The sequence below is a fragment of the Dermacentor variabilis genome, chromosome 11 (genome assembly GCF_050947875.1).
Source record: "Dermacentor variabilis isolate Ectoservices chromosome 11, ASM5094787v1, whole genome shotgun sequence".
NCBI classification, from domain to species: Eukaryota; Metazoa; Arthropoda; class Arachnida; order Ixodida; family Ixodidae; genus Dermacentor; species Dermacentor variabilis.
Window position 1 is genome coordinate 23142940 of NC_134578.1, and position 26630 is coordinate 23169569.

General features: G+C 45.5%; 1 protein-coding gene across 1 annotated transcript in view; it reads right to left on the bottom strand.

Annotated features, from left to right (window-relative positions):
* LOC142563138 (uncharacterized) overlaps nt 1–26423 on the bottom strand; it is a 38031-nt gene extending 11608 nt beyond the window's left edge. The window contains exons 1-10 of the mRNA XM_075673684.1: nt 26347–26423; nt 23448–23492; nt 20944–21003; nt 15912–15974; nt 10594–10629; nt 9291–9317; nt 9167–9196; nt 2971–3009; nt 1289–1345; nt 398–546 (exon numbers count right to left, since the gene is read on the bottom strand). Coding sequence (XP_075529799.1) covers nt 398–546; nt 1289–1345; nt 2971–3009; nt 9167–9196; nt 9291–9317; nt 10594–10629; nt 15912–15974; nt 20944–21003; nt 23448–23492; nt 26347–26365 — 525 coding nt within the window. The 5' untranslated portion in view covers nt 26366–26423. The remainder of the gene's footprint in view (nt 1–397; nt 547–1288; nt 1346–2970; nt 3010–9166; nt 9197–9290; nt 9318–10593; nt 10630–15911; nt 15975–20943; nt 21004–23447; nt 23493–26346) is intronic.
* Nucleotides 26424–26630: the final 207 nt, after the last annotated feature.

Here is a 26630-nt window from a genome sequence, read left to right on the forward strand (position 1 = left end):
TCGACACTGAGCTATAGGCTTGGCAACCGAAGACGGGGACATCTTATTTGCTACATCACTCATACCAATGTAGGACTTAATATGCACCACTGAGTTTCAAACATAAATTTAGTTTTTTTTTTTTCTTCAGCCACATGGCAAATGCGAAACCGTCTCAAGTAGTGAGATGAGATGATGTAGTAACTGTCCTGTTTATTCAGCAGCGGTTGAGCTGGTCCAGTAACTGTTCAGTTGATTAAGTAACTGTCCGGTTCTCGTGCTCCGAGAAACTGAAACAAAGGGTGCTGTCGAACTCTGCTACGCACTACGTGGCGCAGTGACACACGTGAAATAGTTCTCTCTATGTAGCTTTTGCGAAAGTGCCGCAGAATTTTGTGCGTTTGTTTAGTGACGTCACCTCTTGGCATTTTTGGCTGACGCACGCCAGGCCCTTCACGGGGGCTGTCTTCTTCCATACTCCCATCATCGTGAGCGCTATTAAGATGAAGCTTACGACGATAACACCGCCTGCTGCTATCAGCCGCATCTTGACGTAGTCGACGGCATCTGCGCGCCATAAATCAAATATAGTCAACAAATCAATTCATCTGTCGATTGCACTGCAATCGCAATGTCATGCCCAGGTCACATGAGTTGTTTGTTCGAAGTAGGTTTGCATCGAAATTCCAAAGTGGCATCAAAACAAAGTTAGCTTGCTCGACGGTAAATTTCAACGCTTGTCGAAACGCTGATCGCGATTGATATTTTGCCTGGGTGAATTCCCTATAAATGTGCTCAAATGAGAAGAGCGATGGCGAAAAATGCGCCTTTGACACTATTAAAATTTTCTTTACTGAAACCACTGGAAAAAAGCTATCATCAGAAACAGGATTTACACTTTCCGATTTTCTCCAGTGCGTTCTAAGGGACCTGAATAAATCGCAAACTAATCTGTTTACGTTGTGGCACTTGAAGTTGCAGCTGAGTCCCAAAGGACTAAAAACAACAGAAGTCTGCAAAGCAATCTTTAGCAACAAAAAGCTCTTGCACATCTACTGTTTGAGGGAAGGCAGAATATTTTACTAATTGAATCATTGCTAGCAACTGCGACTCCATGCACAGTAGAGAACGAATATAATAAACTGATACATTAAATTCTTGGTATTTATGCTATCCTTGTGTTATTTCCGGGTCAATTCTTATTCTTCTTTTGCGCCTGCGCGTCCTCCGAAATCAAGCGGTGTGAAGGGTGGACCCTGCGAACGTCACCCAAACTGAGGCGCGCTCATTCTGTGCGGCCGAAACTCACCCGCGTTCGAGGTCTGCGGAACAGGTTCCCCATCCAATGCCGCAGGGCCTTTTGGCACTGCGATCAAATAAAAACACAACACAAAAAAGGGAGAACCGCGGATTCTCGTTGCAGAGAGTGCATACGGGTTTGCAATCCCGTCGGATGCACAAAATCGAATCCTAGCGCATTGCATTTCCCAGTGCCTCGTTGCAATGCAATGCTCCAGCGTTCAGATGTAAACACATATCACCGCTCGTGCGACGGCGTCTGAAACGGCTAGAGTTGAAAACTGAGCTTGTTGGGGTACCTATCTACGTGTATACTCGGGGACAGCGCCAAAATACGGGGCGAGAGCAGAAAGCGCGAGCTCCGTTTTTGAGATCGGACATCGACGTTTTTCCTTCATCGTTTCGTCACTCATCTGCGTCCGCAACGAGCTCGTGCCTACTTTTAGCCAGTGTATGTAGCCAGTGAATGTGGAAGAGGAAACAGCAGCCTTCCATAATAGATTGCGCACCCCTTGATTCCACGCGTTAGCCGCTTAGACGAATTCGCTGGAAGCAACATGACCCACTAGAGCTGCTTCTAGCCACCGCCCCCCCCCCCCCCCCCCAATGAGGGATCCACTACTATTGTCCCCATCTGGTATTTTTTGTTGTTCGCTGGAGGTCGTAAAGCGCCCTGTATATGCAGCGTTCCATGGCAAGAAATTTTTGAATTGGTGCGTTAATGGTGCAGGTAAAAGCAATTAAAATGTCTCGAAGCTGTGCTGCCTGGATCCGAGATTCACTACCTATACGTAGACACTCTCTCCCTTTGTCTCGAATATACGTCCACGAGCGAGTTGTTTGCCAGCCTTCTCCTATACCTGAGCTGTAAGACTGCGTCAAGTTTACATCACGAGTACTGCCTCTCGTTTGATGCGTTAGCATCAGGCGTGTCTACGTGAAAAGGAGAGGTTTATGTATGGGAAGCCGAGACCACGTAATGCGTCCTCTACCGCGTGGTATAATATATGAATGCATTACCAGAATATTACTAATTAGCTTTTTAAGTTATTTTTTACGGCACATATCGCTAATTACGAGTTGTTGCCGGTGAGTTTCTTATACACTTGGAACAAATCTAGGATAACGCCAGTTTCGATATATGCGGTTCCAAAATGTGCTACGAAAGAAATTGGCGTTCCAATTGTTTTTGCGCCTCAGCAGTATACAGAGAAGCTTTCTGAAGGAAGTTAGCTAAAGGAAGCAAGAGCGCATTTTCACTGCAAGATAGATCACTATTTCTTTTTACTTTCGTTAGTTTCACAATTTGCTTCAAGTTCATGGGCCTTGAGAGGTGACTAGCTTTACTTCGCCAACTGCAACATGTGGCCAACGAAATCCCTTCAACAGTTATTCAGCGAAATTAAGAAAAATAATCAATTCTGGAATACAAATCTTGTGCATTGTCCACATCTTCCAGTAATCGAGCACAAGCAGCAGATTTTCGCTATGTGACAAAGGCTACTTCTAACTAGTCTGTTAACTCTCACAGAAAACGATGTTAATATAAAATGAACCAAGTGCGCCATGAAGAAGCTGGGGTAATAATGTGCTTGCACTAAGAATGTACGGTTTTTCACTTAACAAGCTAGGTAGCGCGCTCACAAGCCCAATACAGAACAAATGGACGAGAAGTGAAAGGCCATTACTTACCTTGTAGCGCAGTCTGACGTCCAGATTTTTTCTTAGAGGCTGCGTGTTGTTAGTAATAAATTCAGTCAGTTGTGAAGAAATGAGGTCACTATTTAATTGAACTGCGCTATTAAATCGAATACAATGCTTTAGCTTGTCCGTATACATATTATAACATATTACAATTCACGGGTTACGCGAGAGGTCGATAATAAGGACAACGCTTATTGCGACGTCTTCTTAGACTTTGTCCAACTGCGTATTAGCGGTATATAAACGTTTTGTTGTTGCATGGGTGTTTTCGTGGAAATAACGATAGTGTAGGTTGATAGCTCCGCTGCTGACACCTTGCACCACCACATTGGCGGAATGTGGTTGTCCAGTGAAATAATAGATAGGGCTGTGTCCTTGCTGGTTAAACTTCCTGACACAAGACGGCGCCACGGACGCGACCGCTTCGATGAAAAAAATGGCCGGCTAATGTGCGCGAGCGAGATGGTAAACCGCGCGAGATGGCTAAAGGCATAACAAACACTACTGCATATGTACGTTGCGTGGCCCGCCGCGTCGAGAAAGCCGTGGGCCGGGCCGGTGTTAAGGTGGTGCTTACTGCACCTAACAAGTTGGAAAGGTTGCGCAAGAAAGTCAACGATAGCCGTCAAACGCCTGGACTGTGTAGTAAGCAACATACCGCCAAGCCTGTAGATTGCAAAACCTCTGTAGTTTATGTTAGGCCATTCCCACCTCTTGCGGCGGCACTTACATAGGGCAAGCGGGACGCTGCCTTAATGAACGTTTACGTGAGCATGCGCACAGTGTCATGATTAAGACTGGTAGTAATCTAGCCGTTCATTGTGCAAAGTGTGATTGTTCACCCGGCCCAGCACAGACGCGTGACCTAAGGAGATACAGCGATCAGATGGCCAAGGCAATCTTTGAGGCCTTTTCAATTTGTCACTTAGGAGCCACTTGCGCAAGCACACCTTCTATAGCTGTTTGCGATAAGGAACTGAAGTTCCTTAGAAGTTCATCGCCTTGGATTTTGTCCATAGTGTGCACTTTCCACTTGTATAGATTTATGTTTGCGACGCATGCGCAGCAAGAGTTGATTGACGAAGACTTGTCTTCCCTTTCTTCCTTTCTCTCGTTCAGCATATTGCGAATAGTGTATATTAGTGCAGGCTTCAATAAACTTGTTGTTGGCTGTCAGCGCTGGTCCTGTGCTCTTCCTTGTCCGTGTTTTTTGGTGCTGTTTAAAATGAATGATCCGCACCCACTAGCTAACGCCCAAACCCGTCGAAGTGTCGTAAGCCGGCAAGTTGACTGATTTAACATGATAATCATTACTTATACAAGAACACGTGTGTTCCCTAACCCTCTGCTCACGACGTCAACAAGATATCGTAATATAAAACTCTATGAAACATACCTGATCATATTTTATTAGTGATCATGAGAGACACGGGACATAATGGTTTAATTTGGATTTTTTAAGATAACAAATTCAAGCTATGCCTGATTTAGTGAGGTAAAAATCTCAATGCTAGGACGTTTGTCAGCAAAGATGGGAGCAAGCGATTTACCTGAAGTCTTTGCTTTTGACCCTTTCTTTGAACCCTTTGAGTCTGCAAACGAGTTAAGTAAAGCAAACGACACAAAGCGCTCATGGGGCATCAAATTTATCTGATTAAATGCTCGTGGCTAAGAAGAATTTGACTGATAAGAAGTGCATTTTCTTAGCCTGCAGGTGCGCTGTAGTATTCAAGTCATTATTAACCAACTCAGGAATCTTCGTTTTCCAATTTTCAAATCATTCCTTTATAGAAACGAATACTTTTATATAAAAGCGTTCGTTTGTTCCTACAAATGATAATCAGTCGATGGCTTCTGCATAATGTTTTCTCCGTAAACAGAAGCACTAAAGTCGGCACTACACCATCTGCTTTTCGTAGCGTTTAGTATCGAATATTTTAGCAACATAGTTTCAGGCATATTCTTTTTCCATTCGGAGACGATAATTTAAAGGACATAAAGAAAGCCAAAAGGGCTTTCTTTCGAGATATTTATCTTACAGTTTCTCAAGATGCCAAGTGGTTTTGCAAACATTATTTGCGCACTAGCACCAAAGCAAGAACGGAGGCGTTTCAAGGTGGCGTATCTTGACAGCTCGTTTTCAGATTTAGCTCAAGATTCTCTGTTGTATTTTATACGTTGTTGAGACTACGGAGCAGGAGCCCACTTGTTTTACTGCGCCGCAACGTGTAGTCCTCTGAGGAATCATCTGTATAGTGACTATTCAGGGTTAATGAAAATTTACTAGTCACTATTTCTATTTTACGCAATCCATTTACTAGTACAACTGTTGCGGAGTGGAAGAACTGTTTGCGGAGTACAAGGAATTCCGTTTAATGCTCTTTCAAGATTAGTGGTTTTCCGGTGTCCGTAGCTCTTTTCCAAAGATGTCCTCCCCCGGCTGCAGCTCGTTGACGTCGTCGAAGGAGGAAAGTCCGTCGCGACTCGCGAGTCCACCAGCTTCGCTGCCCCACCAAGCGTTTTCAAACCAAAAGCTGTGCGCACAGGCCAAGATACTGGTGCATAACTTTCACGCGCCAGTAAGAAAACTGGCAGTGGCTTAGCTCGCCTATGCAGGATATACGTAGCGAAAGCTAAGGCGTAGCATGGTTAGCCTTGGTTAATATTGATTGCGAGTCCAGGTTAGTCTGGTTGTCTAGCTATGTTGCGGCTCTTAGCCAGTCGTTCGGCGCGCTGTTCGTCTGTTTCCTGGGCGATTCTCTTCCTCTTCATCTCGTTTCGATGTCGATTCCACGCCTCCTCCTGCTTATCAGAATTGTCGCCGTCCATACTGCCGCCTCAACTGTGGTTGCGGCGCACGCAGGCTCTCCTTTTCAATCCTCCGACATGTTATCAGGCATGCGACGCAGCTGGCGAAGCGAGCGGAGGCGAGCGCAACGACGAGGAACATGGTGTGACATCATACCTAACTGCGGCTGCGGTAAGGCGCGGCGCTGCGCAGCGGCGGAACACCTGTGGCTCGGTGCTACTAGTGGCGCATACGCAGTAGTGACTAGGGAGCGAGAGAGAGAGAGAGAGGGAGAAATAACCGCGGCGATGCGCGCGTTGTGACGTCATGTGCCTCCTCGGAGCACCGCCACGGCGAAATCGCAAGTTCGCGGCCAGTAAAGCGTTCGATTTAAAAAGCGACTCGCAGCTGTTTGCGAGAGCCGCGTGTCGGAAGGTCGGCGAGCTCACTAGTGATAGCAAACGCGGTGCCTTCCGGATTAAGCTCAGCGTAAGCATCTTAGTTGAAGTCAAGAAAAAGAAATGGGCATGGGCAGGGCATGTAATGAGGAGGGAAGACAACCGATGGTCATTAAGGGTTCCGAACTGGATTCCAAGAGAAGGGAAGCGTACAAGGGGGCGGCAGAAAGTTACGTGAGCGTATGAGATTAAGAAGTTTGCAGGGACGACATGGCCACAATTAGCACATGACCGGGGTAGTTGGAGAAGTATGGGAGAGGCCTTTACCCTGCAGTGGGCCTAGCCAAGATGATGATGATGATGGTGACGACGATGATGATGGTTATGATTATGATGATGACGATGAAACAGTGGCACCCTAGAGTCACCGAAGCGCAAGTGCCTGCGCCTTCTAGCCGTAAATGCACGTGCGAGAATCGGGTGGACAAGACTGCTGCTTGGTGAGAGCTTCTCTTTCGCAGCTCTACGAATAAAAGTGCATCAGCACTTTCTGCGAAATGAAATTCCGACACCTGCAAAACTCGCTCAAGATGTGGACAGTGACGGTGACATAAACAAGCTTAAAATTAGCGTGCCAACGATGCAAAGGCTGCTTAATGATGTCGGCTTTTCCTTTCGCAAACGGAAGAGATATTGTGCGCTACTCTAAAGAAAGGAAGTCATCATTTGGCGACGTCAGTACCGGCGCGCCATCCGAGAACTTCGCACTCAAGAACGGTACGTACGAGAGCCGGTCCATTTTATAAACTTTGTAGCGTGTAGATGAATAAGTATTTTTTTATTCACTTAGAAATCCATACCATGAAAACCTTGCTTTCGAGACGCAACAGACGCGACGCGAGTTTCGCTTTAATTACGTGCAATCACAGAAGACGCGCTGTCCTGACCAGCCGAACACTCTTCAGTAAGAACACCGTAGCGTCCGACATTACGGTGCTCGCGAAGGACAAAAACATAAGCATTTTTGCTTGCCAGTTCTGCGCATGCATTACTTCAGCGGAACATACATTGAAGTGGAAGTTACAAACGCCGCTGTTTTTTCCGCCATCAAGTCGTGAATGGTCGCACATCGACGGTAGCAATGCCGCCCACGGGACTCATCTGGCCGACGTCCTTATGATGCATTAAACGATATCCCTTGGCTGTTGGGTAGCATGAACAAGCGGCCTCTGCGCATCGATTGCTCATATTAGCTGAACAGTGCCGATTGTCTGCATGCGTCTCCTATCTTGCGAGAATGTCGTTTTCGCAGCTGATGTCATGTTTCAATTTATTTTTATTGTTTCTTTGATCTTGCAGACCGATACACTACTTGAACGAAATTTGGGCCAAGGCCAGCCACAGAAAGGAGAAGGTATAGGAGGAGGGGAACATCAGCACACGGGGGGGGGGGGGGGGTGGAGCCTGCGGAAAGGGCTTCGCGCATCAAGCCGCAAAGGTTGCAGGCGGATCCTGTAGCACTATCGTAGCGAGGATGGCTTCAAAAGTGCTGCGTGCCTCGTTTTCCTAGCAGCGAAAGAAAGTGCTGACTACCACAAGGAAACTGGTGGTCCGCGCTTCGAGCAGTGGTTCACTGAACAGCTTTTTCCTTACAACAAACTGCACAGTGTCACCGTAATGTGAAATTGCCCTTACCATTGATATAGCGTTCGCTTCGAGCAAGTTACAACGTCGTCAGCACGCAAGAGTGACATTCAGCCTTGGCTCCGGGCGAAGAACATCGCATTTTCCCAGGACCAGCTAAAGGCAGAGTTATTGTATCGTGCAGCAATACAAAAAGCTGTTTTCCACCTATCACGCCTGGATGTTGTCGCTAAGGCTGCCGGTCGCAACGTTGTGAGGTTTCCTCCATATTATTGCGAGTTCATTCCTATCGAACGTATATGCAGCCAGGTGTGAAGTTACGTCGCTGCTAACAATGCCACATTCACCCTTGCCGCCGCCGAAAAATTGCTTCATGAAAGCATCAATTGCAACGGCAGACAAGTGGGTTGGACAATGTGCTCACGTTCAGAAAATCGAAGAGGAGTTCTGGCAACGTGACGGCCTCGTTGACACAAGTCTCGACCAGTTTCCGATTTTACTCGGATTGAATTCTAGCAGCGAGAGTCATGCGAGTGACAGTCACACGTGCGCAGTAGAAGGGCTCACTTGAATGAGAGCACAGTCACAGAAGCCACCGCAACACTGCGTTGTGTACTTGTGCATAAGTCACACGTTTTTGCTAATCTCGCGGCACTATAGTCGTCTGACTCTGAAGTTTTACGTGTTAAAGGCCCAATATGACGAGGCATGGTGTAATTTACAATTGAACCTTTCAGACCGACATATGTAATGTCTGTATATATATATATATTCAAGCAAAGCGTTTATTGAAGGCGTTATCGAAAAATGACATACATATTGTCTTTTACAGACGAGGTCAAGTGAATGTGTAGGACTATATATATATATATATATATATATATATATATATATATATATATATATATATATATATATATATATATAATACCGATTCGATTAAGCTTTACCCTACTTACACAAGGATTATACATATTCACCGCATGCTCATAAGGCAACGTTAAGAATACGTGCGTTCTCGGAATGCACTGGTGATATCGAAACCGAAACACCGGGCGAACCAGCAGGCTACTTGGCGTAGTAACACATGTGCCCACGTAGCCTTGGCCGTGATGCCAAAGAAAGTTGTCACAAAATACACTGGTAATATGTTCTTACGATATGACTCCGCGAACATTAGTGAAAGTACTGTTGTGTAAACAGAAATATCTAAAACGCCAACGGGTTTCTAAAAGCATGACAAAGCTTCAAAATTTTACAAGTGACCCGTCGAAAGATGAAAGCCTAAGTTAATTTATGGTAAAGACCTCGTGTCCATGAAAAAAAAAGAATATCGGTACGAGAGGCAGTTTACCTTCCTTTTCTGACTTTGACGTCTCTTGGCCTAAGAGGAAATGCAGCGTTGTAAGGACAAAGTGAGAAGAAATACTGTCATGGAAGTGTTCCATACACTGAATGCGTAATTTGTGGTCACTTACCCGAACCCTTCTTCGAACCCTTCGATCCTGCGCAAAATGAAGACAAACATTCACAAAACTTGAGTTCGGTCGTTTTACGAAATGTCTTATCGATGCCGGGACATTCAACCAGCGAATCGACATTCTGTCTCAACTCAAGACACTATAGGTGACAGCGCTCTGCCCTATGCCTAAAGCGCTGGCGTCGATTCTACGCGATTAAAATGGCCTGTAGCGAAGGCATGTATTTTGAAAGTGTCATAGCTTCTCGAATAGCTGATCCTCGAATTATTCTCTAAGGCGACAAACAAACGCAAGCACGCACAAGCACGCACACAGACACACACGCACACACATACAAAGCTCCTGTGTCCTCTTGTATTTGTAGCCTAGCGTTTCGCGTTGGTCCTAGTAGTACTTAAATCAGTGGCTGACGGATTAGCTTCTGATCGCGAGTGCTTAAACCAGATGCAAAACACGCATAATGAATGAACTCGTACGGCTACCTAACTACCCCTGCACGTGTGATGTTGACCGGTGTTGTTTTCTAAAGAATTTAGAAAGGAAATAACCAGCTGTACTTAAAAGTATTCCCGTTGAAACACATACAGGACTGCAAGCGTATGATTTCTTTGCTGAAGCTATTTGCGCAATTCACTTGTTGCTTGGCGCGATTGCTCGGACGGTGCCTCGGCTAAAGTGCGCCGAGCTCGGAAGCAGTGTTGCGAGCCGCTTCACCCCGTCGCGATATACATTGGGCCGATCCTGGAGGCAGTGTAATAATCCACGATCGCGTCCTCAAATGGTGGATTCAGTGCGTATCTCGTCACTCTCTTCCGGTATGTGTCGCACCCTCGTGATAGTGCCTAGAATATACTCGTCGTGGCTTCGTCCTTTGGCTGGTTTGCATAAGCGGCCGCTAAGCAATATTGCGGTCTTTTAGGTCGCCTAACTGCACGGTGCGTTGTGATGGACACCGTAATGGAGGACTCCAGACTAATTTAGAACACCTGGAGTTCTTTATTGTGGAGCCATAGCAGAAAACAAGAGCGTTTTTTTTTTGCATTTTGCTCCTATCAAAGCATGGCCACTACGGCAGTTAATTGAACCCACAACCGTGAACTCTAAACGAAATTCCAGCAGGATTCGAAGACGCTAACGCTGCCTATGACACTCATTACCAGTGGACTGTGCCACATTTTGTTTTTCCGTGAGATGTCTACAGCAACACAAAGTGGCATGCAAGGTTTTCATAGGTAACCTACGGACTGCAGTGACCGAAGAAAGAGGCCTATGCGAAATTTAGGTGAAGTGTCAAACTCACTCGTACTTCCCGAGCTCTTCTTGGACACTTTCGAAGCTGGAATGGAAAGTAACACATTGGCAAACCAGCGAATGCCTCAGCGCCGTAGTTGATGCGACGAAACGGGATCGAACATTTGACGCATTGAAAACGCGCGCACTAGTACAGCGTGCTCCCGTGAGAAAAGTAGGTTTGGTTTGTTACATAAGGCTTAATCGTACGTCAAGGCCATGTTTATAAAATGAGACAATTAAGGATAATATTACCACCTAACTAAGCGATCACTGAAGAAGACAAATCTTAAAGTCAATATGATGTGTACAATATAGTGTCAAAAGAGAGAAACTGAATGTAGTAAATGAGACACAGAACACGTTTTCAAATGGGCCAAGAAATATTGTCATCTTCTCAACAAGCTTTGCTGGGCTGTTAATGGCACGTGGACAGTAACCATGCGACCCTCTGAGCAATGTTATAAAATTAATGGAAAACAAAGAACATCAGTATAAGATTCACTTCATTATATATATCCAAAGGAGCAAACAAAGACTCAAAGGACAACATTGGAGAAATTATTTGTACTTACTAAGTGAATTAAAGAATTGATAATTTAATGGAAATGAAACGATAAAAAAAACTACTTGCCGTAGGTGGGGAACGATCCCACGTCTCCGCATTACGCGTGCGATGCTCTTACCGCGGCACTGCTTTCCCATCCACTTTCATGGGTATTTATGTTTTCATTGCTAGAACTAACCTTGGGAGTGTTAGCCACCACCACCTCTCACATATCTTGGCGGTAGATGTGAGATATCCTTTCTGCCGCAAGTGTCACGGGTACATGATCTTTGCGGGGGCAAGGCAACTGGTCAATGAACCCACACATATTTTCTGTAACATGTTTGGGCAGTAACTAGCGTATGCAGCGTGGTCCTGTACAAACGCTTGGCGCCAAAGCCCGCATTTTGTAACGTTTTGACTGGTTGCCCGCGTGATCTCGTTTTGTTCTCGCAACGATGCCGGAATGTTCATGTAACATTCTCGCCTTGAGTGCCCGGACAACGGCTCAGGATTTTGGCTCAAGGACTCAAGATCGCCGACAGCGGGAGCTAAAAGCATTTCATGCTTACAAACGAAGCATACGACGAGGCTATAGCAGGCGCTCGGCACGTGACCCCACCTTAACCTTCATTCAGGCACTGGCATCAGATGTCGCCACGGAAGAGTGTACTATAACGTTTTTGAGTGGCGCAACCGCACGTTTCGTGTCGGCAGTAGCGGTGGTGCTGCAGTCGGTAACTATACATAGTATGCACGTGACGTCACATCCGCTGTTGTCGTATGCTTGCGCTACCTTTCGCCATTTTGGGGAACCTTATCAACAGGCGCGCGCATAGGCATATAGGTTCCCCAAGGTGGCGCCTCCGTAAACCGGAAGTCGCGGAGTATCCTTGAATGACGTAGGTGCATACAATGTATTGAAAGTGCATCGCGGCCGACCGCGTCGGGCGCTGGAGCACGGCCGGTGTGGAGCGCACATCTTGCCTCTGACCAGACACGCGCTTCCAGAGCGGTCATGGGAGGAACGCTAGTTTGGCAGACGCGCTCAATCGCTATCGATGTCAACACTGCCGCTACGAGCGTCCCCTAGCGCGACACGTTCACTGCCAATTTTGAACCTCCGGGGGCGCACTGCTCATATTTTCCAGTTCACCCCCTAGCTTCAAGTACTACCGCGACATATGTGATGGTTAATGGTTTCGTCCTCCATGGAATTATCTAATGAAACAACAAACGATACCTAATTATTCACAGAACTACAAATCTGTACCATCAAGGGCATCATTCCTTTAACGAAATGAACAGCTTTCTGTAGAATCTTTGCTTTGCTCTAATTGATAATCAGTCGATCAATGGTTTCTGTCGAGTTTCTTTCTCCTTAAGTAAAAGCGCTAACATGAGCACTATAACACGTGCTTTTGGTAGCCGCTAGCAGCGAATGTTTTAACAGCATAGTTTCAGGCATATTTTCCTTGCATTCGGAGACGATCGCTTAATGAACATAAACGAAGCTAAAAGACTGCTCAATGTATACATTTATCTCACACTTGCTGAATATACGAAGTGGATATACAGAAAAACTGCACATTAGAAGGAGAGCAAGAACAGTGAAGTTTCAACATGTAGGATGTTGACAGGTCCTGTTTGCGTTTACTTACATTGCTAGTAGTGTAGAGAAAAGGCGCTAAGTATAAAAATGACGACGCACAATGCCCCAAGCCTTCCTTTTGTTAGTACGCATCGCGACGTTGCGATTTCGGCGCGCACCTGAGCTCATGCTACGGAAGAGCCTGCGAACGCAGAGGGTGCACAGAAAAAGGGGACGCATCCATTCAGTATACGTTCACATTGCTTGTGATCTGCTCTACCAGGTGTCGCCTAGCGATGGAGACGTCCTCTCCTGTTTATGATTCTACAGTGAAGCTCTTTATTCCGACACTGTGCCGTCGTTGTCGGCTTTCGCTAAAGCTATCATCATTAGCAATGGCTCGAGCGTCATCGTCTTCTTCCACAGCACTACCACGCGAAGGCGCTCGTGCCCACGTTTGTAGCCGTCATCGTCTTCTTCCACAGGTGGCTCCGTTGCCGCTCCTAAGTTCAGCGTGGAATTTCAATTCTGCCGATGGTACGACGTTTCTGAAGTGATTATAACAAAATGGCAGCGTGGTGACGATGACATGACGACAATTGCATGAAGAAGGCTGCGTGACGACGGTGGGGTATCCATGACGGCATGATAAGAGTTGGATGACTATGGTAGAGTTATGAAGATTGAACGACCATAGCGGCACGACGACGAAGGTATGAAGACGAATGCATGAACATGAACTTATGACGACGAGGCAACGTCACTGGTGGCATAACTATGGTTTGAGCACAAATAGGATGTTGGCGAGTGTATTACGATGATGGCGTGGCGAGGACTATATCACAAAGACTGTATGACGACGATGTGGTGACGATGACAGCATGACGAGAGTTGGGTGAGGTAGCTGAAGTGAAGGCTATTGAACGAATACCGCGCCCTCAAGATGATGGTATGAAACTAATGCATGACGACTGTATGACCACGATGAAGTGACGATGATGGCATGACGAGAGTCACATGACAAAGCTCGAAAGACGACGATGCAATGGCCATGATGGAATCGCGACAATGAGCACATAGCTAGTAGTCCACACTATTTGACAACTTGGGCTGCTAAGACGCTGTAGAACTCGTGACGACAGTGGTAGGAATAGTTAGATGATGAAGCTGGAATGACGTCAGCGGAAAGACCACGACACCCAAGCCGGCAGTAACTTGGGCCACTTGGGTCATTATACGTGGTGGTTTGATTGGTTAGACAGACAGACACAGACAGACAGACAGACAGACAGACAGACAGACAGACAGACAGACAGACAGACAGACAGACAGACAGACAGACAGACAGACAGACAGACAGACAGACAGACAGACAGACAGACAGACAGACAGACAGACAGACAGACAGACAGACAGACAGACAGACAGACAGACAGACAGACAGACAGACAGACAGACAGACAGACAGACAGACAGACAGACAGACAGACAGACAGACAGACAGACAGACAGACAGACAGACAGACAGACAGACAGACAGACAGACAGACAGACAGACAGACAGACAGACAGACAGACAGACAGACAGACAGACAGACAGACAGACAGACAGACAGACAGACAGACAGACAGACAGACAGACAGACAGACAGACAGACAGACAGACAGACAGACAGACAGACAGACAGACAGACAGACAGACAGACAGACAGACAGACAGACAGACAGACAGACAGACAGACAGACAGACAGACAGACAGACAGACAGACAGACAGACAGACAGACAGACAGACAGACAGACAGACAGACAGACAGACAGACAGACAGACAGACAGACAGACAGACAGACAGACAGACAGACAGACAGACAGACAGACAGACAGACAGACAGACAGACAGACAGACAGACAGACGGACGGACGGACGGACGGACGGACGGACGGACGGACGGACGGACGGACGGACGGACGGACGGACGGACGGACGGACGGACGGACGGACGGACGGACGGACGGACGGACGGACGGACGGACGGACGGACGGACGGACGGACGGACGGACGGACGGACGGACGGACGGGCAGACGGACGGACGGACGGACGGACGGACGGACGGACGGACGGGCAGACGGACAGGCAGACGGACGGACAGGCAGACGGACGGACAGGCAGACGGACGGACAGGCAGACGGACGGACAGGCAGACGGACGGACAGGCAGACGGACGGACAGGCAGACGGACGGACAGGCAGACGGACGGACAGGCAGACGGACGGACAGGCAGACGGACGGACAGGCAGACAGACGGACAGGCAGACAGACAGGCAGACGGACAGACGGACAGGCAGACGGATAGACAGATTCAAAAAGGTTGAAGTAGGCAAATAAAGCTAATCGCGTTAAAACGTATCAATCCTTTCATGACGCGCATAGCTTTCCAGAGGCCACTTTCCTTTTTACTTTCATTGACATTCATGACGCAGGGTTTCTACTCCCTTAACAATTTTTTGTTACGCTAAATGGGCAATATTAGTCTCTTGAGCGAAAAGCGAAGACACAGTCATGAATGCTGAGAGCGAATTGACTTTTGTTCGTTTCCGTACTGTCCACAAATAAAATATATGAGCAGCTTCAACGCCATCGTAAACGCCGGCGGACAAGTGTGGTACGCGCTGCGCGACTGTATTCGTCCTAATTACTGAAAGAGGTAGAGCTACTCATCCGGCCATTCATGCCAGTCAAGTCAAGTTTATTAATATTGTTAGAGTTCATCCTTGCATTTAGAGCGTATTGCCAGGTGCATTGTCGCTTCTAGCTGACTCCTGGTTTTAGACGCTGCGCTTATCTAAACTATTATCGTCTGTTACGCCGTATTGCCACACATGGCTCTCCTGTACACCCTGAAAACTGCAGTCAGGAGAATAGTAAAATTTGCTTCTCTACGGGAGTGAAATCTGTAACCTTCTTGTAAAATAAATGGAAAGCTATCAAAAGAAAACAAAATGTACGTGGCTAAAATTGCCATATTCTTTTTGTTCTTCTCACAAAAATATGTTACAGTTTGCAGACAACGTGCTAGTCGACTGCACTTCAACGTGTGCAGCAGATGGCTGCCAGAAAATGGCGTTGCGCGACAAATGGCGCAGCTGTTGTAACCAGACATTAAAGAAAAGCATTTACACATACGTACCTTCTTTGTCAGTTTTTTCGGTTACCCCGTGGTCTTTTTCAGACCTCGTTGTCGTTTCCTCAACTAAAACGAAATAAAGCAAGGGAAACTACAAATAAAAGCGCATGTATAGCGTTTCCTTGAATGTAGTTTGTACTGAGATAACTTGGTTTGAAAAAAGCAGCATGCCGCAATAATATCTATTTTGGCTGGTATTCTCAGCTTGCCTCAAATTTCCTACGACGTTCCCAACGTACTCGTGTCTCGTTTTAGCATCGCTATAAAGGTGTTCTTATGGAAAGTAATTAAGTTTAAGGTAGTACTATATCGAACACTCTCCCCCCCCCCCTTCTCTGAGTCCCTGCTTTTATGCCACGTACATCACAGGTTTAAAAGAGCAAGTGATCACGGGTAAGCAACACAACAGTGATTGATTGTTATTCAGCACAAAAGAAGAAGCGAAATTTGAGTCGTGGGCCATGTTCACTGGCAGTTGTTACTGTCCTGTTAAATTCAGTATGCTCAGCAAAGATATGTTGAAGACAGGTATTTCTAAACTTGGCGAGGCGTAAGGGTTCATGATGAGTGGACGCAACTTAGTGACGGCTGATTATTCCACAATAATCACGGAACATGGGTGCGTGTGCGCGCACTACGAGCGGTGGTACTACTGCAAACAAGTGCCCAGTTGCTTACTCGGTGAACCACCGTGCATTACTTTAATTATAGAACTGGAGCGCAGGGCGACATTGGAAGCCGATGTATACGCAACATACTCGTGATATGTTCTTTTGAGCCCCTCTGACCTCTCTTTGACTTTTCCGTCAATGAAATGAAAAAAAGACGGGAAGGAAGATGCTGCAACATTTCACGCAAGTGCTTTATGTAAAGTAACTCGTGCGCTGCATGAATTTGTCAACTTCATGGGGTTTTACAGATGGAGTTTCCAAAATAGCGATATGCTTTTTTGGCGCAGGGTTACGAACTTGTATACTTCGTGTGTCGTTTTATTTTAAACTTGCTGATTTCCGCTAGTTTCTTTGCGACAGCAACTATGTATATATATATATATATATATATATATATAGATATGGATGCGCCAAGCGCATTTGCGTGATATGATATTGTACTTTACGTTGATACCACAGTTGTAAGGATGCGTGCGGATGAATAAAGTTCGTTGTCAAAACTGCCGGATGTTCTCGTTTGAGTTCTAATGGCTTATAACTCGAAGAAAGGCATTTTCAATTGGCTAGAATATTGTTTTCCAAGATTAGTGGTATAAATGGGGCGTTTTTTTCGTTTTAGTTTTATGTGCTTAGAATGCCTTGAGTGTAATCGGGTTAAGATGCCATTTTTGAAGTTGCATTGGTTTAACGACGCCTTTCCCAAATGTTAAAGTCCTAAAATACCTAAAAAGTCCTTTGCAAATTCTGTTCGTTTCAAAATGCCTTTTTGTTAGTGTTGTGGCGTAAAAATACCTCTTATTGAGTTTTAGGGCCTATGATATCATTGTCCCTGCTTTAGGGCTTAAATGCCTATTTTTCACATTTTAACCCCTAAAATGTCTTGCTGCAGGTAAAGAGAAGAAACCGAATTTTTTCGAGTTTTAAGGGTTTTAAAATGCCGTTTTCCGAGGTATAAGGGCTTAAAAATTGCTTTCCCGGGCGTTGAGGGCTTAAAATGGTTTTTACCAGATGTTAAGGGACTACAAATGTCTTCGCTTTGAGGGCTTTCATGTGGTATTTACGAAGCTTTAATGGTCTAAAATGTATACTTCGAAGCTTTAGGCATCTGAAAACTATCTTTGGCGAATTCTAATGATCAATACATGCCTTTTGCGAAGGCTTAGGGCACCTATAAGGCTGGTTCCGGAGTTCTAAGGAAATAAAAGTGCCTTTGCGCTAGTTCCAGGGGTTTAAAATGCCGTTTTCTAAAGCTTAAGTGCTTCAAATGCACTTTGCTGAGTGTTACGGGCCTACGAATGTCATTTTACGAGTTTAGCGGGCTTGAAGATACCTTTTTATGAAATTTATTCGCCAACTAATGCCTTTCTTGGTTAATTTTAACGCGTTTTAAGGTCTTTTTCCGTATTTTAAGCGCTTAAACGTGCTGGTTTCTACAATTTAACGTTTCAGAAATCGTGCGGTTTATTTTGCAGAGATTTGAAGGCTGCAAATGATCTATATACGAGTTTTAAGGGCCGAAAAGTACCTTTCTTTATATTTAACTGCAAGGAATAGTTTCCAGTTTACAGGTTAAAAATCCTACTTCCCAAGTTTCAACAGCCTAAAGTGCAATTTTCAGAGTTATAAGAGCCTGAAAATGTCTTTTTCCGAGTTTAGAGGCCTTAATATTCCGTTTATCGTGTTGTAGTGGTCTGAAAATACTTTGTAGTAGTTAATAGAAGCTTCAGATGCCATTTCCCGAGTCCTAAAGGTTCAAAGTTCCTTTTCTCGTGCGATAAGGTGGGGGAGTGTGCGTTGCGTTCTAATATGGCGGCGATTGTGTATGGCGAGGCCGAGCGCCACCGCACTGGTCCTTGTTAGGGTTGGCGTCTGACACCACGTGGCGACAGGTCATTCACCCTATCCTCTGAGCCGGAGCGCACGAGCGACCTCTTCCCCTCCTCTAATGGTCGTGGCATCGTGTGTGCTTACCTCATCCCCTTCACCTTCCCTTGGCCGGACCCCACGGCGCCGGAGAGGTCATTCACCCTACTGCTGAGCCGGAGCCCACGGGGGCCCTCTCTCCGTGCCTGTCACGTGTCATCGGCGGAAGCAAGATCCCGCCCACACTTGTAGAGAGCCTATTTAAGAGGCTCCGAAATGTACTTTGAGACTTCATACGAGACTTCATACTTGATACTTCATACTTCATGCTTTTCTTATTTTTTTCAACTACCTTTGAATAAACCGTGCAAGTTTCGCACTAGCAAATCGTCTCGCCCCTGCTTGGTCGCCACGATCTACCGTATGCCTGCAGCCCGCCGACAGCGCCACGCTACCCAATAAGTAATGTCGGTCGAGCTTCGATAGGCAGGCGTCGCTACTTCTCGGCAGCAGTACAGTACGCTACCCTGGAGTACGCAACACCCTATCTTGACAGACATCTGCGGTGCGTACAGTCTAGGCGCGTCGAGGGTTAAAGGCTTCATGTGAGCTGTGTTATCGTCGCCTACTTCTCGCTGAAGTGAGAGTAAGCACGAAGGGCAATACGCTCGCTTCTGCTGCCGCTCTTCCTCACGCCAACATCTTCACAGCGAGTGTTTACGGTGATCCAGTGAGATGCGCTCACGTTTGCTTGTGGGCGCATGACACCACGCTTGTTAATTTAGCTGGCATTGCAAGTTTGTACGGCCGATAAAACTAGTGTGCTTACTTCGCGCAACTGTCTAATAATTCTCTATCGCAATCGATGTTTGGCCTTTCAGGTGAATGGGCGACACGTTTTTATCACTATATATGTCCCTTTCCTCGAGCGCTAGGTAGCAGACCGGAGCCACATCTGGTGGACCTCTGTGTCTTCGCTATCTTCCCTCTTCTTCCTTACTTTGCGACAGCATGCCATGACTGCAAAAAAAAAATGCTCCTTCAAGTGCATCAATCCCTTAATAAGGCGTATGGCTTCATAGAGGCGTTAGACTATTAACTTTTATTAGCAGTCACCGTCGAAGGTTGGTGCGCATTTTTTTTTATTTCGAGAGAGTTGATGTCCTTAAGTTAACACGAAAATTTCTCATGAATACTGGAAGCGAAATTACTTTAGTTGGTTTCTTCACTATCCATAATTAACATACGTGTGCCAGCTTTAGCAAAAGCATAAAAGCATACAGATGGGTTTCGTATGTATGAACGATTGAGTGCCGATTACTGAAAGATATAGCCGCACACAGGGCTAGACATGCCTCGTGAGATCATAGTTATATATCTGGTACTGGTAGTGTTGGTCATTGCACGTATAGCTATGAGCGTTAAATTTAAAAAAAAAGAAAGAGAAACAAGACAGGAAACGGGTGCGCCCTGTCGCGTGAGGTGGGTTGCAATGGGAGAGACCGTAACAGCCGTAGTAGCATCCTCGGCCGCTTGGGGCCAAATGTCGCTAGCTGCCGGGGATGGGACGCGTCTGTTCCCACTGGTGACGGCATTCCAAGTGCATCCCTGGCGCATTTTCTATGCCGGTCCCAGTCAGCAGTCTCGGACTGGTGGCGCCACGGCAGATGACGGCGTTTTCGATGCAGGCGGCAGGCTGCACCTCTTTTATTATCCAGCGGCCTTGGTATCACAGAACTTGTGGTACAAGCACACCGAAGGAACGACTAGACGTGGACACAGCTCCGTCAGCGTCTATTCTTTCCTTCTGTGTCCGTCTTCCACAAGTTCTGCTGCTACGATCCTCGATGAATGAACCAACTAGCTCAGTCAAACGCCCTCTTGGTATTGCATATTCCCGGGGGCCGTTTGGCTTTGGATATCTACTGCCAGAGTCTTGTTTTTGTCATTAAGCTCGTACATGCACGTACACTCTGTTACAACCGCTTCACCAACACATGCCTTTTTCTTGCTCCCTAAAAAGTGCTGTCGGCAGGCGAGTAAAAATGCTGCTCCCATACGCAAGTGAACAATGCAAACATTCCTTTATAATGAAACGAAAATTATCTGCAGAATACAGAAAAGTTACGTGGATAAAATGACCATGCACTTATCTCGTGTTCCCACAAGAAAAATCTTGCAGTGTGCAGCAGCGAGCAAAAGTTCGGAGACCAAGGCATCAGCGAAAAATTGAAATTGGCTTAACAAATTATATTGGTAACACAAGCGCATGCAGACGTGTGCTCTTGGCTTCAACCGGAAAGGCCATGCTGCGAGAAATAAAAAAATCCCCGACACCTTTGGTTCCCAAACCTTTGCTCGCGACTGTACATGCAACGTGCTAGTCGACTGTAAACCGAAACGAATGCAGCAGACAAAGACTGCCAATTGCTGCGACTAGGCACCAGATGGCGCAGCTGTTGTCGCCAGGCAACAGGCAAGAGCGCATAAATATACTACACCTTCTTTTTCGCTCTTCTCTGCGTCGCGGTCTTTTTCAGACTTCGTTGACATTTCCCCAACTAAAACAAAGCAAAACAAAGAAAACTGCTGGTGAAGGCACGTGTATAGTTACTCTAGAGATAGCTTGCATTGAGGTGCTGTAAGAAAAACTTAGAGCGTTAAAAACACAAAGGACGTAGAAGAAGAAAAACACACCACACGTTCTTTTAACAGAAATACATAACAAAAGTCTAGATAGGCGTGCTAGTTGGTAATGCATTATAATAAAAACTTAGGGTGCCTAAACATAAAGGACGTAGTAGAAGAGCACACTCCATACACGCTCATAGAAATACATTGCAAGAGGATGGATAGGTGGAGTAATTGGTAGTGCATTATAAGAAAAACTTAGAATGCTAAAAACGCAAAGGATGTAGAAGAAGAAACACACACCACGGGCGCGTGTGCTGTGTGTTTCTTCTTCTGATTTGATTATTTCCGAAATAAAGAAAAAGAACACGTACTCAGCTACTCAGCAACTAGTGTTTCTCATTTAACTTCTAATTAGTCACTCTAAAATGCGTCACAACGCAATGACACCCGGCGAAACGTCCCTTTAATGTAGCTACGCACTGAAACCAGCGCCAGTTTTCTACGCATCCCTCCGCGAAAGTCTGCAATAGAATTACTGTACTCCTGTATTGTCTAGCTTCATTCCACAGCAGGCGGTGAGGTAACTTTTGATGCGCTTTCTAGAACATTCTGTAGACAGTCATCTCGCAACTGTGTGTGGTTTAAATATTTCTGATAGGTAGACATAACATCATCACTGGTCATTTTCTTTTTTTTTTTGCGATAAAGACTTGCCCTTAAGGCATAATACTTGGTGCGTATGTGTGTATTATATGTGTGCTGTGAGGCCTGTGTTATGTATGAATTGAAGCAGTGTTTTGTGATATCTGTTGTCATGTATCTAGTGGTCATAGCTGGTTGTCACACTGTAGCGGAGGCCGGCTTGCTGTAGGAGACCCGAGCGTTCCGATTTTAAACCAGTACATGTCCATATTAGGTGGTATGTATCTGCTTCTATCACAGGAACGGAGCAGTATGGACAGGCAGCACAGTATGGACCGTAGCACGTAGGACATTGGTCATTTTCGCACCGTTGTCAATGTATGTGACATGTGAGCACGCACATGCTCGTTCGTGTGCGTGTGCTTTGTGGTGGGGTTGCTCAACAGCGCACGTTCGGTACGCCAGCTTGCTCTGCAGTGCCCTGCACTCTCTCTCCAAGGCAATGCAGGGCAATGCTGATAGTCAGTGCTCGCACTTTACCTGCAACGTCTTTTTCTGATCCCCCGCGGCTTTTCTTCAATTTTTTTTATCCCTGATAAATGAGGACAGGAAGAGAAATTTCGCATTTCATTGGAAGTATGTCATGTCAGTTGCGAACTCGAACAATAAACTTTCCCGCTCAGAGCGATTGAAGCGGTATATCAGGTACTACAGCATGGTTTTAAAGTTGCATTGTAGTATTAGATTTCCTGCAAACAATCACGTTATGGCGTGTCTCGCACAGCAATGCCCGCGTGTTTATACTCCAAGTGCATACTGTTTTTGACCAGAGGTCCACGAGTAATCCCTTTCCCGTGTTTTAGTCTCCAAGCTTCCCACCAAGTTTACAGCAGGCATTCGAGGTGGAATAGCGTTAGTCAGGTAATTATGAAAGCCCAACTTCAGCCATCACTTTGTTATACAGTTTTATCAAGGTTAAAACTTAAGTACGAGCAGTACATTTGAAGAAAAAAATTGAGCAGCGCTGCTTACTTACATGTCCACGCGAGGCATTCATTCGGCAGAGGTGGCAGCAAAGTGGTTAAACTAATTAGAAACCAAATTAAACTGTGGCGAGGATTCGAAGTGGTGCAATTTGGTTCCTACACTACCAGCTGGAACGTCAATGCAGCGTAACGCATAGTTTTAAACGGCCAGCAGGTGCCAACAGCAGTGCCGAGCGCTAACGGTGCTGCTAGGAGGAAGCTTTTCTTCTTTAAAAATTAAGTATTGTTCGTTTCCCGCCGCCACACCGTGCTACAACTTCGAGGAAACAAAACCGTCTGCTCTGCTTCGGTTGAATATTTCAAAAATCTTACTGCACACTTGAACTTCACGTAGCGCGGTCGTCAAGTAGAGCGTTCTATTGCCATTTGTGTTTAGTCACTGCAGGACCTGCTGTCTGGGCCCTGCGCTGTGTTAAAAGAAGTAGCAGAAACCGTTCCCACGAAGCGTATGTATGTTAATGTTTACGCTGTAACGAAAAACAAACAAGGCAGGAAAGTCTAACAACTTTATAGTCACACTGTCTAAATTCTTAATTAGCTTTTGCCTGAGTCATCGATGGTTCTGAAAGGAAGGAACCATAACCTTGGAATGGTTGCAATTTTCCGAGGTAAAAGGTTAATTCTCTGGCATCTGTGAATTATCAGGCGGCAATATGGGGCGACTATCTTCCGCATTTTCTTACCTTGTTCCTCAGCCGTTGGCTTCGCTTCTGTAGTTTCCTTCCTTTCTACATAAACAAACAAAAAAGATACAAATCAAATACACTAGCCATTATGAATTGCCAGTCGTGCGACAGAGTAAGCATGAACAGTGCAGGCAACTGATATTAAAAAAGCAAGCCTGCGCTCCAGAACATGCACATGTACTGTATCAGTGTTTGTGCCCTTCAGGCTCCTTTAGCGAGATATTTCAATTTACATTGAAGGTGAAATGTAATTCCTAACTAAGACATTAGAGCGCCATAACTACTGAAACTGCAAGACAGCTTAAAGGCATAATCCTAGTTCAAGCCTTATTAGTTGCTGGTACATTACTAACACAGAAAAAATATTAATTTTTGTTTAGTTATCCCGTTTTTACTGCTGAAAGCGAAAACTTCATGTACATCGACAAGGTAGCGGTCTACGCATTTCCATGGAAGGAAATTCTAGCAGAGTGCGTGTATGACTATTGTCTAAGTTAATACTAGAGCACGCCAACCCCGAAGAAAAACACAAAAACACGCATTTTATTCAACTTGCATTTCATCATCATTCAGCTCAAGTGTTTCGCCACGGTAGATATCAGAGGGCGGGGAATGCTGAAGGGCTGAAGTATGATACGCACTTCAACGATGCCATACGCGAACTAGCGAATGATCCGTCATCGCGCCGTGTGATTGACGACACAATGGCGCTATTCGCATCTTGCAAGGACGCGCCACCAGACCCCACATTCTAGCCACAAAGAAAGAGCCACCTCCGAACGTCCGCCAGTTTTTCAGTGGTGAGAATACAGAATTATGGTTCAGCGTGTGACTTCGAATGAATCATGGTACAGCTGCATCGGTTTTCTGTTCAGGTGATTATGATTACGTGGTGACTGGTGGCGCAATGGCGTGATATGGTCAAAAATTGCTAAGCGAGTTCTTTCAAGATGCAAAGCTTCAACATTGATCGTAAGCTAGAGGAACGGCCGCTCTCATTTGTGAGCCGCTGTTCCACACATAGTAAGAAGATTGGCGACAGTTGCTGAGTAATCCTATCGAGACAATATACATACTTAGCAGCAGCAGGCCAAAGTGGGTACAGCGGTAGGCAGAGAAATGCTTTCGCACCTACAGAATTTGTCTGAACCACGGGGCCTAATCACAGATATGGAAGGTCCAAACATCATGTGATGGGTTGATTTATGTTTTTGGTGGACCCTGTTGTTGCAAGTCGTCTCGCGGTATTGGAAACGGAATGAGCAGATACTTTGTGTCCTCTGTGACGACACAAGTAATTTTGTCGAAAGATGGCTGCATGAACGTTATTAGGCCTCTTTCATGCAGTTCCGAACCCAACTCACTTCATGCCCGGATGATGAAGGTTGTAAGCAATTCCTCGCGATTTAACTTCGACGAGCACTGGAGGCAGTGTACAATACAATTGACAAGCGGCCTGAGGAGAATGCCGAGACAACAGACTTCACTGTTTGTTAGTTAGGCTGGCACGGCCCTGGCTTCCGATATCGCAGCGGCGTGGGCAGTTTCAATTTAGGAGGCCATGGTTCAATCTTACTGTCTAGTTATCGCACGGAACCGAGCACCAAAAGTTGAGTTATGGCCTTCTTCGTAGAATACGTACGCTGCCGTTTAGCGAGAGAAAAAGCCCCTTGGGAAGATAACCAAAAAGAAATTAACACACACGCGCTAACTTTACATGAAAGAATTCACTTGAAGCGTGATCGCATATACATACATGTCAATATCGTTATTGAAAGAAGAAAATGAAGTACGTGTGTTATAATATAGTATTCGCAAGTGAAAATATATTCGCGGCGTATAGATATAGCGTGTGTTATCCGGCCATCAGATAAAATCACTTGTTCAAAAATTGTAGCTTCGACCACGGCGGCCGCATTTCGATGGGGGCGAAATGCGAAAACACCCGTGTGCTTAGATTTAGGTGCACGTTAAAGAACCCCAGGTGGTCAAAATTTCCGGAGTCCCCCACTACGGCGTGCCTCATAATGAGAAAGTGGTTTTGGCACGTAAAACCCCAAATATTATTATTAAAAATTGTAGTTGTGCCTACTGAATGTCCTTGTCCTCGTCGCAGGATATTTGCGCTAAACACCAATTTACAAAGTAAGTAAACGGGATTACAGAAGAACTTACAAATGGCATTTCAATTAGAGAATCAGCGCTTCTGGCTTCCATTCGGAGAGCAGAATGACATAGCCGGCTACGTGTATTATTTCGAACAGATTACCAGTGCGCAGACAATCGGCACACAAAAATACGTATATGAAAAAAAAAACAATTTCGCTGACTGATGTTACATTTAGTTCTACCCATAAAATTGGCTTCTATAGTTTAATGAAAATGAAATCAAACCACTGTAACACATCATCTCTATAAAGCGCGATCTTCAATGTTGGATGTTCAAATTCGTATTTACCTTTAGGTTTATACTTGTTTACAACAACTCAACAGGGCAACGTTGAGGTGAATATCATTCGAGATTACGCCTGCTTAGAAAGCCAATTGCCAGGCATCGGCTTTTTAAGTTATTCGGACGCGATCACGTAAGCTTATGTGCATGAAATACGCGCCCAGCTATGTCACACGAGCAATATTTGAGCACATGAGCTCAAAAAGCTGGACCTAATGAGTTCGTAGAGGTACATTCGAGTGACATATCAATGAGCAAGGTAATCTTAGATTAACAGATTTATTTAGATATCGCTCATAAAACAGTTCGTCCTGAAGGGGAGACAAATTAGGCGGACGATAAAGTAAGCTATCGTGACTAACCACGTCGTATGAGCGCTTTGAAAGGGGTGAAGAGTTGTGGTGCTGAAATGTAGTACTCTATTTAAGGCTTGAAGGTGCTCACCCTCCGGCTGGCTTGCCATATTATCACCACGTACACACACCGAGACCAGAACAAAACTGGAAGAAGGCTGTCAAAGATAAAAAGAAGCTACTGTGAGTTACTCACGCATGCAAGCACGCTGATATATATATATATATATATATATATATATATATATATATATATATATATATATATATATATATATATATATATATATATATATATATATATATAAATGGGATATGTGATGTTGACAGTGAGCACTCTGCCACAAGAATGCCGACGGAAATACACTGGAGTCA